The sequence below is a fragment of the Podarcis tiliguerta genome, assembly GCF_965153285.1.
Source record: "Podarcis tiliguerta genome assembly, chromosome: 4".
NCBI classification, from domain to species: domain Eukaryota; kingdom Metazoa; phylum Chordata; class Lepidosauria; order Squamata; family Lacertidae; genus Podarcis; species Podarcis tiliguerta.
Genome location: NC_139537.1, coordinates 31,842,373 through 31,860,580, shown reverse-complemented (window position 1 = coordinate 31,860,580; position 18,208 = coordinate 31,842,373). Strand labels below are relative to the sequence as shown.

Sequence of the window (18,208 nt, the reverse complement as noted above, 5' to 3'; positions counted from 1 at the left end):
GTTAAAAGAACACGTGGTGTAGAAAGTAGGGGAAATGTTTCTATATCTTTAGTGCGTAAGAGGGCATTCATGTACAGGCGACATAAAAAGGGAAAGCAACCATGTCATTAAGGAGATTGGTGCCATGTAAGCTGAACCTTCTGAAAACAAGGTTTGAGTACTATCTTTGCAGACAGAAATTTAGTATTCCAGATAGAAAAGCACATGCCAGGTATAGTTCTGGATGCAACTTTCACTAGCTGCACATGCTTTTCTTCAGTATATTAGCATTAAACTGAAAAAAAGTGATGCCACATCTTTTCCTAGTCTTCACACCCAGTCATGCTTTCATTCCCATCTGATGTTCAAAGGAGCATGAGAGGAGCTGGGTTTCTAGCGTCAAATAGGGACCTAGACTAATGTGCACTTGGGAAATCAGGTGTGCCTTAAGGTGTGTGTATTAAGATCTACCTAAGCGACTTGGTCAATTTATTCTGAAATGCCACTAGTCAGAAATCACACATTATTTTCCACTTCATGTCTTGCTAAAATTTTACTTTAAAAAATTCTCATAAATTTTATTAAAAACAAACATGAATTGGGATCTTGGTTTGAGCTTTTCTTTTCGTTCTTTTCCCCAGTCTTCGCAGTACTATATGTCAAAGAAAAAGAAAAACCCTCTCTGTACCCACAGCACAGGAATGAAAAAAAAGTGTTTTATTATTTATTTTTACACATAAAGGTCTTTATTAAAAAGTAAGGCTGGTAGTGGAATTTTATTTTGATGCATAAACTTGATAGAAGTGGTACATTACAGAAATTGTATACCATGGTGGATAAACAAGTCAGTCACAGGTATGGGTTATTCTTTTTAAAAATTAGAATCAATAATTAGCATAAACATTCTTTCCCCTAATTACATCGTAAAGTGCCTCGTGTAGTCATATTCTATTGTCGGAATGACTGCTTGTACAAATTTCAAAAAAATTAGAAGGTACCTGAATATTTAATTAAGGAAAATCAACCCAGTAGTTCCACAAAGAGAAGCAAGTTTTTAACCCCAAAGCAGCCAAGTAAAAACAATTTAAGTTTTAACAATTCAACCTTCCTCAATCTTCCTTTAACAATCCAACCTTCCTCAATAGTCAAGCACCAAATGTACCTATTTGGAAAAAGATAGATAAGGCTACCAGTCTAGTCTAGTGGAACAGTTTTAATGGCCAGAGAGTGTCTCCCACATGCATAAAGACGACTGAACAATTAGTTTTTATTATAGTTATTGCTGCCTGTGCAAACTAGGCCTATTGGGAACAATGGACTTAAGTAATCTGCTGGATCAGGTCAAGCATCCATCCAGTGGCCAAACAGGTGTCTATGGGAAGCCTGTATGCAGTATATGAGTACAACGGTACTCTTTCCAATTGTGCTCACAAGTGATGAGTATTCAGAGACATACAGGCTCCAACAATTGTGGTAGAGAGTAGCTATTACGGCTAGTATTAATTGATCAGTTTTATCGCTCATTCTAACTTAGGTGGATATCACCAATAGCACTGCATTAAGGAAAAAATACATTGGATAGTATCCGACAATGTAGACTTCTGGAGGTGCAACAGAAATTCTCCTGCCTCTCCACACCCTATGCGCCCTCCCCAAATATGGGTGAACCCCCAGAACAGATTCAGGGGGAACATAGAAGAGAAGGGAGTAGGTGGAGGAGATGTTCCACTGCACAGCCATACGTCCTTGCACTAACAGAACTACTTCCCTGGATACCACTCATGTTTGGCTTAGCCATGTGTGAACCATGGATTAATTATAAGAATCTTTTCGATTCACATCACCTAGTGATAGTCACACCCAAAGCGGGCCATTCTTATAAGGCAGTTGCTCTTAAGTGCCTTAGCACGGCTGAGCGTAGCAGTGCCCCCTGAAACTTGAACATGCGCTTGAGCAGGGGCTGGGAGGGGAAAGTGGGAGAACATACTCTGAAAAACAGACAAGCAATCAGTGCAGAGCCCTTTCCTAAAAAACAAACACATACCTACTTTTTGCAGTTAGATAAAAGGATACATATGAACTCCAAGTTCTCCCCCACCTTCTGCCACAGTTTCAATGATTTTCTTCATCACTTCCGCATGTCTGAAAGCAAATGGTGAATATCTTGAAATATACATATATTGCATTATCGTATAATACAGCAAGTTATTTGATTACAGTTTCTATGCAAGATAGTTCTTGGCGGCAGAAGCAAGCAATGAGAATTGAAAAATAAAGTTGAAATAGCTACTTCAAGCCATCTCTGGTTACTGCTTGGGCAACAGCAAAGCAAGTCTGCACTAGTATTCACTGTACTCCCTATTTTATCATTGTTATTAGTGGAACTGGCAGAGATAATGTGGCAGCACGGGAGAACTGTATGCCAGCAAGGCTGGTGTTACAACTTCCTCTCAATCCAGTGCAGACTAAACAGGACCAGGGAGGTTATCAGGGATTGAATGGCTACTGGACACAGCCAATGGACTGGCCTTCTAACGTAGAGTTAACACACATAGGCATCCAAAGCAGACATCACTACCTGGAGGTAATATAGCATTTAAAACATTACTCAAACCAGTATTTCTTCCACCATCTATTGCAATCACCCTATTCAAGGACTTCGTTTCCAACAGAATCACAACAAGGAAACAGCAGTGCTGCATTAACTAGGGTTGCAGCCTTTGCGATGAACCTCATTAAGCACTCAGAACAGTCCCAAGTGGTGAGTATTTTACAACCAATTCCCAGTAACTCTTTCCCATAACATACCCTCACGCAACTGCTGAAGCTGGAAAAGTAAAAGGAAGACAGTGATGAGAGCAGGACAAGCAGCCCAACACCATCAGAGCCAATAACTATTGGAAGTCTTTTCCAAAACAACATGCTGAAAACTTGGGAGGATGCTGATGCTGAACACAACTTTGCATTGTTAATTAACTAATGAAATACTTTAAGAAAGCTAAACAACATGGAAGGAAAACTGCTGTTTTTAAACAATTCGGAAAATGAAAATGAAAAAAAAAGGATTCAGCCAACAGCAGAAGAACTCAAGGGACACCAGATTTTACTTCAAGTTGCGGAAGTGAAAACTGTGCCAGTCTATTAACCCTCTTAGTGAGTTCATCATGAATCCTACTAAGGAAATGATTGCCACATTTTTGAGAACAGATGTTGTGCAGCAGAATGAGCAAAATAAAACTCAGCATAACACAATATTGGGAAACTTTGAGCAAACATTGGTTTGATATTATTCTTGCATTCTTACTGGGCTCCCGTTGCCCATTAACACCAGTGGCTTGTTATCAGGCTTAATACAATAAGTCTGTTGTACATGATAAACTTGCTATTTTATGTACATTTAATAGTAAGGTAGCGGAAAGCCCTTCAACTTGGTCAAACACAGACCTTGAAGTGGCCAAAATGGCAAAACAGCTGGACAACAGAGTTTGGCACTACATTCTGACTTCTTTTTCCAGACTTAAGGGGTCTAAACTTCTCCGTATGGGAATATAAACAGCAATATAGCCCCCACTCCTATTTGCTGACAGAAAAGGACTTGAGCTACTTGTGCCCAATAAGAGTTTATTTTTAAAAATCAGTCATGCTGTTATTCCCAGAGATTTCCATTCAGCATTGTTCAGTCTCTTTTGCCAGAGATGCTAAACTGTCCTTTTGACTACAAAGTCAAAGGGAATTTGCCAGAGTAAGGGCAAAAGGTGTTCACCTGTTCCGGCAGAACACAGAACTGGACTTTTAAAATGATTTTTAAAAGTTAGCATGCTCCTGTTATTAAAATGAAGGAGAATCCCAGAATCTTCCCACCATTTTAAACTGCAAAAACAATATGATGGAAGTGAACAGCCTAAGCAGAACATTTAACTTCAACACCTTAAGCAGGTAACACTGTATTTCAAGAGTTCAACAAAAAGATTAGGGCTTTAGAGTGAAGACAAATGCATGTTCTGTCCATACAGCAAAGTGTGACGTTTGTGTAAACAGACAGCTGAAAAGATATTTTTTAAAAAATAAAACAAAGAAACCCAAGTAGCAGAGCCTGAGATTGCAGCTTGAAGCATGACAACTGTTCTCATTTCTAGGATGATTGCCTGACACCTTCTGGAGAGTTTGAAAAGTGGCAAAAACCCCAGAAAATTTACTTTTAGTTGGCAAGACCCCCAGCAGTCTGACTTCACAGTGGCCATCAAAGTCCAATGGGCAAAATCCAACAGCATACACCCACTAGAAGGACACTACTGGCAGAACAGATTTCCTGTCTCCATGCAGCTCCCTAAAACACACAAGATCTACTCCAGAGATTGGGGGAGCCTTTAAGAACACATGCAGGATGGGCTAGAGAGTTGCAGGGGAGGGGGAAAGGGAAGAAGAGGACTTCCCATTGCACGAGTGGAAGTCTGCTCAAATGACACTGTGCACTATGTAACAGACCCAGTAAATTAGAATGAGAGCAGTTTGAACTGAGTGCTGGGGGAAAGGGTTTCAGAGTTTAAGACCAATAAAGAATACAATAAAGAATAAAAAAGATGCTAAAAAGTGGCCAGAATACAAAACACATTTCATCCACCAAAACTTTTTTCATGAATATTTTCATATGCTGTTAGTAAATTCATATGCTGTTAGAATGCAGACTGAAGCATACCTGCACGGATGAACTGAACACATTGGAGGTGGAGGAAGATGGGGATGGTTTTCAATTGTCACAGTCTTTTTGACATGGTCTTGACTAATATCTTCATACATATAGTCTACAGTTAATGGCTGCCGTTGCTAGAGAGAGAGAGACAGAGAAGTAAAGACAAATTGCATAGATTCCTTCTCTGTAATTACTCAAAGAATTTCAGCCAAGCAAATAGTGTTTTATTCTGGATTGCTTTATTTGATGTTTTAGTGTGTTGTTTTAGTGTGCTCTGGTTATCTCCCGTTTGGACTACTCTGCGTGGGGCTACCTTTGAAGGTGACTCAGAAACTATAACTAATCCAGAACGCAGCTGCCAGATTGGTGACTTGGAGTGGCCGCTGGGACTATGTAACACTGGTCTTAAAGGATCTACATTGGCTCCCCGTATGTTTCTGAGCACAATTTAAAGTGCTGTTGCTGACCTTTAAAGCCCTAAACCACCTTGGCCCTGTATACCTGAAAGAGCATCTCCACCCTCATTGTTCAGCCTGACAGTGAGGTTCAGCTCCAAGGGCCTTCTGGTGCTTCCCTCACAGCAAGAAGTTACACTGAACCAGGCAGAGGGCCTTCTCAGTAGTAGTGCCTTCCCTGTGGAACGCCCTCCCATCAGATGCCAAGGAGATAATTATACAACTTGTAGAAGACATCTGAAGGCAACCCTGTATAGGGACGTTTTAATGTTTGGTGTTTTATTATCTTTTTATATCTGCTGGAAACCATCCAGAGCAATCAAGTCAGATAGGCGGGTACAAATAATAAAATTATCATCATCGTTAACTAATTTGATTTCCCCCCATAAAAAGTAAAGCAGTATAAAAATGAAATTAATAATAGCAACATAAAACAGAACTTGCTTTGCAAGCCTCATACAGTAAGCCTGCAACTTAGGTGGGGGTTACATTTTGCGGATTGTGCCTACAGCCAAAATCACATATAGTCAAAGCTCACTGGAATTGCAAAAATGAAAAATATGTATTTGGTCAACAGGGAGCTGAGTGCAAGAAACAAGTTCCGTTATTTTCTTGCTGACTTCCAGTGCGCACCACAAAAGTAAGCTTCATGCAAGAGCGACACCAAAGAAAGCTTGTTTACATTTGTTTGCAGAAGGCTGCATGATCTTTGACGCAGTATGTCTGAGGCCGCCTTGCCATAACTTATTACCAATTTTATTGCACTACTGAGCTCTGAACAGATTCAAATAAGGAAAAAAGAATGTTGTACCTCATCATAACCAAATAACCAGAGCCTTGGTGTTTGGTAGTATTTGTCATATGTGATGTAAAGGTCATACGTCCTGGTCTGTAGGATATCTTCTTCTTCTCCTCCTCCTCCTCCAACATCAGCTTTTGCCTTAGCAGCTTCCACTATTTTTCTTGTATCCAATGTTGCCTGCTCAAGATTTTAAGAAATAAATTGATAGCTTTAAAATGTCAGCTGCTGCCCACTCCCCACCAAATTCAATGACTACAGGCATTAGGTGGTGGTATAAACTCTTTTCATTGAATTGGTGGTTAGTTTTTAATGAAAATATACATATGAAGTCCACATGCAGTTTTAAAAGGAATATGCTACTGGACATATGTTGAAGTCAGAAAAGACATTGCTGCTGCCCAATGAACATAGTGCACTTACATCATCTGTCTCCAATAGCCCACTCTCTTCATAATCTGAAAGGATATAAAAAGATCATGTTACTATTTACTGCTTTTGTTAAATATTTATGCGTGCCCAGGGTGTTCAAGGAAGATGCAGATTAAGAATGAAGTTATCAAGTTTATAAAAATACACTTTGCAGTGTATGCTGTAACAAAGAATGCATTCCTCAATATAAACATTAAATTATATTGAGGTGCACATGCTATGTTGTTAACCAGTTGTCACCCCACCCACGGGATAAGCTGCTGGGTTGTCACAGAATGGTCACAAACATTCTCTGTGTTAGGGTGGTAGGAAAAAGCAGGCAGGCTGAGGGCTGGGTAGAGTGCCCAAGAGGCAAGCAAAATCAGGGTGAAAGAAAAGGAGCAGTGTAGGTTAAGATAGAGGAGCCCAAGCAAATTATAGAGAGCTTTATGGTAGAGCTCCCCCTGTAAATGTAAATATAAATATATTATATGGTGGAATTTTACCATTCTTTTTTGTATAAAGATTATGAATTTGATATTATTTCCTAGCGGTAATTGCAGTAATTCCCTGCAATTACTTCTGAATTAGTTTTTATATTTAGGAGCATATACTTTTCTTATGCGTTCCAAAACTTAAAAGGGGCCAATTCTGTCCTCTTGGCACCTTTTTTCCATATTTGTTAATGACCACAGACAAGTGATTAGTAGAGATTAGGTGGAAACCAAATTTGTGTGAGCAGATTTAAGCTCAAGGTACTTCACCCTCATCTTCATGTGCCCCCAAAATCTGCTCCAGAGGGCTCCCCAAATGGCATGCCATTTCTCTCTCTTAAGACTACAGTGTAACTTGTCATTATTTTAATTTGCCTTGGTATAATCCTTTCTACTAGGTTGGCTTCTTTTCACCTAATCTGTCCCTTGGAAGTATTGTGCCCTACTCATCAGAATGCCACTGAGTTGTCAGGCTAGTTGTGGATTACTGTATAGTAATTTAAGACTACATCTTTTAAGTTCCTCGTATTGATTCGTCAGACTACTGGTAGAGAAATTTAAAAATAAGAAGGTCTTATCAGTCTTTCACACTTGCACCCCACCTTTCCTCAAGACACTCAGGATGGCTAGTAGAATCATGACTATTTGGATGGAGCAAAACAAAAATAATCTTGGGCTAGTTTTGTATCACTTACATTCCATCTTACATAACACAACGTAGAAACACAAATTTCTTCCATGTACTCTCAGCTCCAGTGAGCTGAGACTATATTACTTTTAAATTTATTGCTTCATGAAGGGAGTACTTTAACTCTTTCCTGCAAGGGGTTCCAAGAGGCATTTTAACTTCACCACAACCCTGTGATGAAGTAACAGAGCTTCACAACTGTGCAGGTATTTGAATCCGATTTCCTACATTTGAGTCCAATACTCTAGTCCAGGGGTCAACAACCTCAGGCCCATGGGCCACAAGCAGCCCACAGGGGTCGTTTAACCGGCCCACAAGCTGCCCCCAATCTGAGCAACCTGGCAAGTCCCTGCGTGCTGTACTAAACTGGCACAGTGCGGGGACTCGCTTCCGTGGCGCCGGAAACTGCGTCTGCACAGACGCCGGAAATCATGGGTGCTCAGGCGCAGGAAATCGCGGGCGGGCACGCTCACGTGAAATCCACCCCACGGAGGGATCTCTGCTGAAGTGAAGCGGCCCAGGAGAGGTAAATCTTGCCAACCCCTTCTCTAGTCTTTACACGTCACTGGAAGTGATGAGTAACTCCCAATCAAACCTCTTGCCTCAGAATTAAATCTATACAGATGAATCCCATTAAAACCTCATCTAACCTTCTAAGACCTCCACTAAGAAAGTTTCCCCAGTACTTTCTCCTTTCTCAACTGAGTCCTAATGTTTACAAAATTCTTCCTAGCTTATCATCTTTGGAGTCACAGTTTGAATTCATTGGCAGCAACCAATTCCCCTCCACCTCAAGGGACTGTTTCATGAATTTAAATAACTGCAGTGAAGTTTGCAACGCTAGGCAGGAAGGAATCTTCTGCAGCAAGAATTCCGTGCACAAAATGGACTCAAAAGTGCAATGATGGCAACATTATTGTTTTGCTTCTGCTTCATACCTAACAACAACATGATCTAGTGAAGCATTCCTTCAAGTGAGCGGCTATTACCTTCCATATCAGCTGCCTCTCCCTCATCATCATCTTCATCATCACAAGACCCTGAGCGCTCTGGTAACTTTGTATTGTCCTTTGAAGACAAGAAAAAGCAATGTACCGTTTCAGTGCTCCTGAGCATTCATGCATCAAACTTAAGAGATCACTCAGCAATTCCATGAATGGGGAGACTGAATCACTCTACCAACTTGCAAACTGGCAACTCGCTGTGGTACCAAAACAAAAACATACCAATAAATGTGTCAATAAAGCTTGTTTCTTGATCATCATGAAGGTATATGAAAATAGTGTATGGCAGTAAAGCCCTGCTCTAAATGAAATCCAACACAACGAGTTATAGCTAGTTTTTCAATTAAAATTCAAATTGTACAGCCCTCTCAAAGCATGCCGTATCTTTTAAAAAGTGGTGACCTCACATTCCTATACTGCATCAGAGACTGCACACCCTGGCTGGGATAAAACTGAAGACAGCAACCACAAAGCTTGCAAACTTTACCACTCTTGAATACATTTTCTCTTTTGGGAAAATTAGAAATGTTTTGCGTAAGAATGAAGCACTTTTACCAAGCATAAGCATAACAGTCCAGCCATTTCTAGATAAGATAGGACAAGGGTAAACCTACCCATTCCCTCACCTGGGCAGCCTACGTCAAGGATGGGAAACCTGTGGACTCTATTCCCACCAGCCCCAGCCAGCACAGCCCATGGTCAGGGATAAGGGCAGTTGCAGGCCAGCAACTTGTGTCCATATGCCTCCTCCATGACATATCCAGAGAGTGACAACGTGAGAACAGGCCTTTTCTGTGGTGAAATGCCTTCTCCAGGGAGGCTTGCCTGGAGTCTTCATTACATATCTTTTGGTGCCAGGTGAAAACATTCCTCTCCTCTTCTTCGAGGCCAATCTATGGCCTTTTAAACTGAAGGAGGGAGGGTTTGTCGCTTTTGTCTGTTACTATGCTATGTATTGTTTGTGCTCTTATATTGTAAACCACTCTGTGATTCTCGGACGAAGGGTGGTATAGAAATTTAACAAAGAAATAAAAACATTTGGACAGCCAAAGGAGTCCCATCCCTGCTCTAGGTAACCAGCAGTTTGGGGGCTGCAATGTAACCACAAATTAGCTGCTCTGTTATCTAAACCAGCCGCCAAAACAAAAAGATAAAAATGTGCTTTAAATCTCTGCACTGCTCTGGCTGGCTACCTTCACATTAGCCAACCTAAATAACATGGCTCTGTTACCTGTGGGCGTCGAAAACTTTCCTGAATTTGTTTTCACGAATATGCTTGCATATTCTACAGAAGAGTGCCTCCCTCAATCCAGAGGTATGCAGTGGATTTACTGCTGTGATTCATATTAGGCATCTAACCTACTGTTCCAATCCACTGGAGACATAAAAGGGAAAATAATTTTTCTTCGGGGAAAGCAGTTACGCCAGCAAGCATACCAAGTTGTTAGGTTTACTCAGTGCTATTTTTCTAGAAAAAGAGGTGCTGGAACTCACCTTGAACACCTCCCTTGTTCTCTTAGAATGGCAATGGTGCCCACTGACAGGTGCCAGAACTGGGTTCCGGCAAGTTTCGGCTGAAAAAAAAGCCCTGGGTTCACTTTGTATTACCCATCAGCATATTAGCCACAGATTCACAACTTAATACCTTGCTCTCCAGTGTGATCTCCTTAATGGATTCTGTCACTCCTGTAACGCCTGTAGAGAGCACAGATATAGTCAGAACTAGGGAGAAACCTGCTAATATTTTGATTCTACAAACAGCTGCTCCCCACCCCAAACCCTGGGTGATGGCAACTGTGACTTATAATTTCTGAAGATGGTCTCCAGGTCTGGACACTTATATGTTCTAGAGCATTATTCAGAGTACACGAGAATAGAGGCCGCAAGCTGGGCATTTACAAGTTTAATATACAAGAGAAATATGCAATACCTGCATTGTGATATGTGTCCACCCATCCTCCGTCCCCATCATCTTCTTCTATAATGGCTTCCAGTTCATCCGAATACTCCATCTGTTTACATCGCTTATAGCATGGCACTACAAAAAAACAGTGAACACTGTTCATTCACAAAATCAGCTGGAGATAAATTCCCCCAGGGTTTTCAGAATTGGAGGTTGATGTATATACTTCACAAATCTCAGCACATGTTTTTGGAGCATGGGTTCAGTCTTAAGCGAAGCTTACTGGTCTGGGGAATCCAAATGTGTCCAGGCACAAAAAGGACACTAACTTAGCTAGGAGCTAAAATACACTGAAAGCATTTAGCAAGCAGTACAGATGTCACTTGAAACTTATATGCACTAAGGGCAAGTGCCTTCATGAATTTTATTGAAGCATTTGATTCAGCATCACATAGAGGAACTGCTGCTTAAAAGCAGAAGACCTAAGGATCAGCATATGTACTGTAAGGTGGGTAAAGCCCTATTATACTATTTCCTAAATATGACATAATCATAAAGAACTGGTACAGTATTTGAATGTTCTCTCAGTTTTGCATAAAGTACATCTTTATCAGCTTCATTCAGTTTTGTTGTTTTGGATCAAGACAGAAGCAGATATTGAAATAATTGTTCAGGCCTCTAGTCTAACCTGTTGCTGTGGGATAAGAACACCTGCCTGCCCTATGTCCCTCACCAATCGAGTCACCCAAGCCAGCCTACCCCATAGTGGTGCCCTCCTGATGGTCAGGGATGATGGAGCTGTAGTCCAACACATCTGGACTACATTATGCATTGCATAAAGATGTTTACAGAACAGCACCAAATTACTCATACAAGTAATCCATACCACAAGCACAGTTTGCTTACCCATGTCATGCACATAAAGAAGCTAAGGATCTCAAAAGTTCACATAGCGACTCTCAAGATATAAAACTGGGCACACCTATCAAAGTTGGTTCAACAGCAAGTATGAAAGTAATGATACATCTGCAGGGCTGTGGCTGGTGCATATTCAGTCACAATCACAGCACTAGTGCCAAACTTACCATTTCTAGTGACCAAGAACTGTTTGTCTGTTGGGAGATATGCCTTGACCTTTAATTCTTCTCCTGTAGCCCTTAAAAATATGAAGTAAGGCTGTGAAAAGCTGCGGACAATCAGAGACCAATTCTGGCTCTTATGCAACAGAATCATGTTTCTGCTAAAGCAGAAACAAAAACACTCTGACCAGTTTCAAAGATTATTTGCCCTGTGGCACAGAAAGGGGTGGGGGGAGGGAGGACAAAGAAAAGAGAAAACTACCCAAGTAATTTTTCCCCTTTGGAAGACAGACCTAGTTGCCTAGTGCATGGAATCCCAGTCTGCATTTCCACTTCTGTTAAATGATAAGAGCATTCTCAGAATTGCATTTCTTCTGCTTCCCCTTTTACAACATGTAGTGCATCAAGCTTATTGTATCTGTTGCAGGAAGGAGACAAGGGGCTTCTGTGAGTTCAAACCAAAGGAACTGCTCAAAGCCTGTTACAAGTTGTAGACAGATAGGCATTTTTCAATCCTACCATTCTTCTAATCCTAAAAAACACCTTTAAAGTGCGGCTAATGTTTCACTAACTATACATAAAAAACCCTCTTTTGGTATATTAAATATTTGTCTTTGTATCCTGATAAATTTTAAAAGCTAAATTGAAAATGAAGTCAGTACAAGCTCATAAAAAATACAACACATATCTTGAGCAATTTCAAGTGTCCATGTTTTATGTTCGGAAGTCAAAGGAATTCAGAGCAGATACACTCAAGTAATGGTATACAACTGAGAAGTAAGCCATATATGCTCAAGTCCATTCTGCAACACCCTCTCAAAAAAAGTAGGTGGGGTGGAGGGAAGAATTATACAAATTAGGCGTCTTTGTATAGTTTCTCTCTCACACGCAGTGGGAAATATGTGCACATTCACAATCACCAGACAGTGAATGTGCTACCCATCCCTATGTATTCTTTTGAGGTGGTTTCTGTAGAATCTTACTTACCATTGCCAAGTAGGACAGTGGTGAACTAAATGGTCTCCTGCTGCCACAAACTGCCAAACACAAAACAGAAGAAGACTGAAAAATATCTGATATATATACAGAGTTTCACCAGCCTCAGTAGCCTTAACATCGTGACTTATAGCTGTGCAGAGTAAGTGTGAGATCAAATCCTACTGATACCAGCTCAGTAATTTGTCTTTCCCAATTCAGAGACAATTGCTCCTTGAACAATTTCTGCAGATGCATATACAAGAAAATATTTTGTCTGAATGGGACCATCACGCAATTAACTTGCAAACTGGAATGGGATTCCTGGATAGATTGCTAATGGGATGATCCACAAGCCAAGTGCAACAGCTGGCATTTACACACTAAATATTTTAAAGGCATATAGCCACAAGACATGCTCCAAAAACATAGTGATGAAAGCCAAAAAGAACCATGCACTAAATAATCACCATCACAAATAGTCACATCTAAGCAAGGTTCTTTCTTCTCTCTCTAGAGACAGAATGACAGAAAGACCATCTTTAATATATTAAATATGTATTGCAGTGTCAACTTCTTGGGACAGTGAGCAACAGCCACTTATATCCGCACTAAATAAACAACTACTAGGAAAATCTAGTGGACTAGGAGAAGTAGAAATGCTTAGCTAACCACAATAGTTAACTGATCCATCTCCAAACAAGTCTTCAGGTTGTATCTCAAGTAGTGCAGGACTTTCCCTTCCCTTCTTCCCCTACATGCTCCCCAAATCTGTTTTGGGGAATCATTCAACACTTTGAAGCAGATTCTGAGGGTGTGTGGATGGCAGTGGAGGAGTGGGAAGTTCCACTGCACAAGCAGAAGTCTGCTGTGCTAACAGAACAGCAGCACTCAATATAGCCCTATATCTTTACATCTTGCTGAAATAACAAGATGGGGAGGGGAGAATTCTGTTACTGTTAGGATGTGTTTTCCGTTATGCACACTGTGTGTTAAGTTCAAAGCAGCGAAGGTCCAGTCTAAAAATCAGGAAAGCAGAGGGAGCTAAATTATTATATTGACGCAAGTTTGCTGGTTAGCCAAGCATGGAACGTAAGTATTCAGTGGCTTCATATAATAACTTGAAGGCAGATTAAAAAGAACCCATAAGAACTGCCATCAAAGATTAAATTCTTATCAGTGAATCCCTCTGCTGTAAAAATCTGCCACTCCATCGACATTTAGGAATTAAGGTCAAAAAATCTAGTCTTAATTGCTAGCATTCAATTTTTAGAAGTTATTTTTTTTTGCTGAACAAGTTTGTATTTCGGGTGGCAGAAAAAGGTTTGCAAGATCTCCCATAAGCTTCAGGTACTGGTGTTCCTTTGATAAGAATTGTAATACAGTAGAAACAAATATTATGCCAAAACTGGACGAATCAGTTTCCTTTTTAAAAAGGGGAAAGAAAACAGGGAAGGCCTCTTAAGTTCAGTGCAAACTTCTGTATTCCTGCTATTTGTAACATCATTGGAAATGTTCTAGATCACAGTCATGAGCAATTACTTTCTTCTGCATTTGCAACTGACCATGCTTTAGTAAAAAAAACATGAGTTCTGCCTCATCCATTTTGTGGTATGTGAAGGCAGGGGCCAAAAACAGACACGTGAATCTTGGGCATGCCTATTTTCTTTCTATAAAAATTCTTAACCCTACCTCTTGTGTCTTCTCCTTCTTTCACATGCTACACGAGTCTTACATACTTACTTTGCAAGCACCTTTCAAATAAGTAGTGTCCCAAGGTAAAATATTAAGACCTAGATCGTGTAATCTGAAGTCTGTTTGATAATTCACTTCAGGGCCCAATTTAAGATTCTGATACAGTGGTGCCTCGCAAGACGAAATTAATTCGTTCCGCGAGTTTTTTCGTAGAGCGAGTTTTTTCGTCTTGCGAAGCACCACGGCGGGGAGGGGTGGGGAGAAGCAGGGCAGCTGCCGCAGCTGGTACCTTGGACTCACCCGCGCCTTGTGGCCACCGCACGACGCGGCTGCTGGAGGGCGGCGGGGCTCAGGAGCTCGACTCCGGCTGCAACGCTGGCTGCTGGCGGCAACGGCTCTCTCAGAGGAGCGCGCGAGGGTGGTGGGCAGCGACGCGAGGCAGCCGGAAGGTCGGCCATCAGCCGGAAGGTGGAGCAGGAGGAGCCGTCAGCAGGAAGGTGGGAGGGAGCCGGAGGAGCGGGGAAGCGAGCGTGCAGTAACCGTCGCCATGACAGGAGAGGCAGGGCTGTTTCGTCCAGCAAAGCAAGCCCTTTGGAAAATCCGTCTTGCGAAGCACCTCAGAAAACGAAAAACCCTTTCGTCTAGCGAGTTTTTCGTCTTCCGAGGCATTCGTCTTGCGGGGTACCACTGTATTGAGCTTTAAAGCCGTAAACTGTTTGGGACCAGATTGCACTGATGCCTTGGTTCTCAAATTTAATCCGTTCCGGGAGTCCATTCAACTCCCAAAATGGTTCGAAAACCAAGACACAGCTTCCGATTGGCTGCAGGAGCTTCCTGCACTCAATCAGAAGCCGCATCGGATGTTCCGCTTCTAAAAAACGTTCGCAAACCGGAATACTCACTTCTGGGTTTGCGGTGTCCAGGAGCTGATTTGTTCTGAAGCCAAGCCGTTCAACTATCAAGGTACCACTGTACTTGGAAGTACTGTTTGCCATAAGATCAGATACAAGTACATATTTGCAGGGCACCCATTAAAAATATATTAGATTGGTGGGTACAATAGATAGAGCCTTTTCAGGTCCCACGTCTCAGAACTCCCTCCTAAGAAGTTTCATTTTGCTCCTTACCCATTTGCTTTTAGACAACTCTGATAGACATTTTAATCTCAATCTGTCTTTAAGTAAAGTAGTGTGTGGACTGGATTTTCAATGGTAAAGCTGTTTTGTGATAGTAATAGTTTGGGATCTCTTTATGCTACAGATTTTAGTTTAATTTTTGAAGCTACTGGAATTAAAGTGTTTTTAGGATCTTGATTGTAAGCTGCTTGTGAAAATGTTTGGTTTCAAAAGCAGCATATAAATCTTTAAATAAAATAACAGCACGACCCAAATTGAAAGGTACATGCAGGTATTCAGACACAGTCCACAGCTAGACTAGTGAGGGGGACACAATGTCCCTCATTTACAAGGAAAGCTGCATAGACAAGAGCACCAATATACTGAGAAAACTCTAGAACATAGCAGAAGAACGCCAAGGAAAATACTGATTGAAATAGATGCTAAACAAGTACTTGAAAATATTATTGTGCTTGCTGTTACAGACCTCTCAGGAAGAGGAAGCAGTTACAAATTTTGTAATATTTCCACATTTCCTCTTAAAATCATTTTTGAACAGCTGATGCACTAATTTAAGAAGTGTACAAATCTCAGCTTTTTGTCTGTAGCATCCCTCAAGGCAGCTTACAAATACCATGCATTTTAGAATAGCTAGAAAAGGGATCTGTTTTGCAGCCCAACCCGATGCATTTTTACAGAGAAAAATCCAGTTGTGTGCACATACAATTTCAGTTGTAGTGGGTGCAGAGATCTGGTTGGTATGTTCACAATTGTGAATGACTTTTCCAAGAAAATATGGACTAAATACTGGCATTTTGTCACAACTGCAGTTTGCATTAAGAGGAACTAGAAAACTCTGCAACAGGAACTTCTTGTTTTACTACTTTCAAAAAGTTACTTTGAAAAACAAGCCGACAAGTGTATACATACCTCTTCGGGAGTGATAACTCCAGTTTCTTTAAACTTTGATTCCTACAGTCAAAATAGAGAAGAAAAATAAAAAGATGACTTTTTAGATTTGAAAGTAAAGGTCTCAGGATAAAGACAAACTAGGCCAGGCAAGTCAATATTACTAAGCTTCTAATCTACCTCATAAAATGAGAATAACAGTAGCGTGAGCATCTATGATTAAGTAAAGAATACAGTGGTACCTTGGGATGCGAACGGGATCCATTCCGGAGCCCCGTTCGCATCCTGAAGCGAATGCAACCCACATCCGTGCGTTGCCGCTTCCGCGCATGACGTCATTTTTACCATTTGCGCATGTGCGCGCGGCGAAACCCAGAAGTAACGTGCTCCGTTACTTCCGGGTCGCCGCAGAGCACAACCCAAAAATACTTAACTTGAAGCAAATTTATCCCAAGGTATGACATATTTTCAGCTTTTAATTTGCTTGGTTCTACATTATCACAAACTCCCATCTGTCATCTGTTTAAAGAAGAACTGTTAAAAAATGACAATCATTCAGAGAGCTGTGGGGACTGAGTCCACATCTGCTTTTAAAAATGCCAACTATGGACAGAGCCATTCATAAAAGTTACAACTTCTAGGCTCCAGATACACACACCACCTGGATTTTTTTCCATTCTTTCTCTGGCTCCTGAATAAATTATGCTTATTCTACTGTTTTCTCCAAGGACAGTGTCTCTTCTAAACGAGATAGAAGTATCCTTCCTTCTCCATGCATCAATGCAACACAGCAGCACCACTTATCCAAAGAAGCTGTCATAATAGTGTTCTGTAAGAGCAGGGGAACATGCATTCTTTATGGCTCTGGAGTGCATTTATTCCTCAGAAACCTGAAGCAGTAACGAAAGACCTTTGTACTTAGCAAACATATTTCAGTTTGTGCTGCACCAGTTCTTTTGCAGGATACCTGTTCACAGGCCAGCGAAACACATCAAAACACATAACCCGTTACCCATTGCAAAACATCCCACCACCAGCACAGAAAATGTGCACTGTAAGCACACTGTTACCACATGACATACAGAACAAGGCCACGCCACCTTCAGAGAGGAGGACAGGCCACCTTTGACAGCTCCTGCAGGGTAAACATACAACCTGCACGGTTTTATGGGTCACATAAAGGGCCATTCCTCCTAAGAGGGGGATATAACAGAGGAGGGTGCCTGCTTCCACTGTAGCCATTTTCCAGGGAGAGAGGGGGGGAAAAAAACAGTGGTGAGGGGAAACAGAAAAGGGTGCCTTGGCACTGCCGATTTGTTGTCGGCGTTTTGGCACAAAGCTTTCAGGGGCTCCTTTTAGTTACAAGGTAAAACTATAAATAAATAAAACGCGCGAGTCTTCAGGGTTGCACAAGGCTCTTGGTTGCCTATTTGAGGGCTGCTTCTGGGTTTCTCACCGACAGAAATGCTATTTTGGCGACGGTGGGCGGAGAAAAAGCGGGGTCCCCCCCCCATGGGAACGACATGACAACGGGGACCCCCCCCCCGCCCTTCCCTCCGGCTGCTGCCCCGCGCACTCCATTCCGGGGGCTGAGGGAGGGGCCTCACCTTCAGCACCGGAGTCAGGTACTCGGCCACCTCCAGCGCCTTCCCCTTCACCGTGTTAATGACGCTCTGCATCCTGCCGGTGCTGCGGGCGGGGCCAGGTGGGCGCCTCTCGCCGCCGCCGCCGCCGGCCACCGAACCGCAAAGCCAGCCCAACTGCTCGCCCCTCTTCCTGCCTCCCTTCCGGGCGATCGCCGCCACCCAGGACTCCGCCCCCTCCCCCCGGTGCCTCCAATGAGGGTCGGAGGAGGCAGTCACGTGAGGGGGGCCCCTGGACACGGGATTCGCTCAACACACTCCCTCCTCCGTCCTGTTCTGAGGCAGACGCAGAGTCCCGCGCCCTGAAAGGTATCTCTTGCGCCTGCGCGAAGAAGGGGCGGGGAAGAAAAAGGCTCCCGGCAGCGGACG

The 18,208-nt window shown here is 42.1% G+C and overlaps 2 protein-coding genes across 2 annotated transcripts in view; both read right to left on the bottom strand.

Annotated features, from left to right (window-relative positions):
- Window positions 1-681: 681 nt before the first annotated feature.
- ATG3 (autophagy related 3) lies at window positions 682-18,013 on the bottom strand. The gene is made up of 12 exons (XM_083438477.1): window positions 17,804-18,013; window positions 16,218-16,259; window positions 12,490-12,539; window positions 11,509-11,579; window positions 10,451-10,558; window positions 10,166-10,215; window positions 8,506-8,584; window positions 6,347-6,381; window positions 5,936-6,103; window positions 4,676-4,803; window positions 2,053-2,121; window positions 682-977 (listed from the first exon to the last, which is right to left on the bottom strand). The coding sequence occupies exons 1-12, from the start codon at window positions 17,873-17,875 to the stop codon at window positions 896-898; spliced, it is 954 nt and encodes a 317-aa protein (XP_083294603.1). The 5' UTR covers window positions 17,876-18,013; the 3' UTR covers window positions 682-895.
- The window catches only part of CCDC80 (coiled-coil domain containing 80), a 39,457-nt gene continuing 36,731 nt past the window's right edge, over window positions 15,483-18,208 (bottom strand). Inside the window, exon 8 of the mRNA XM_083438326.1 lies at window positions 15,483-15,492. The gene's annotated coding sequence lies outside the window, so the exon portion shown is untranslated. The remainder of the gene's footprint in view (window positions 15,493-18,208) is intronic.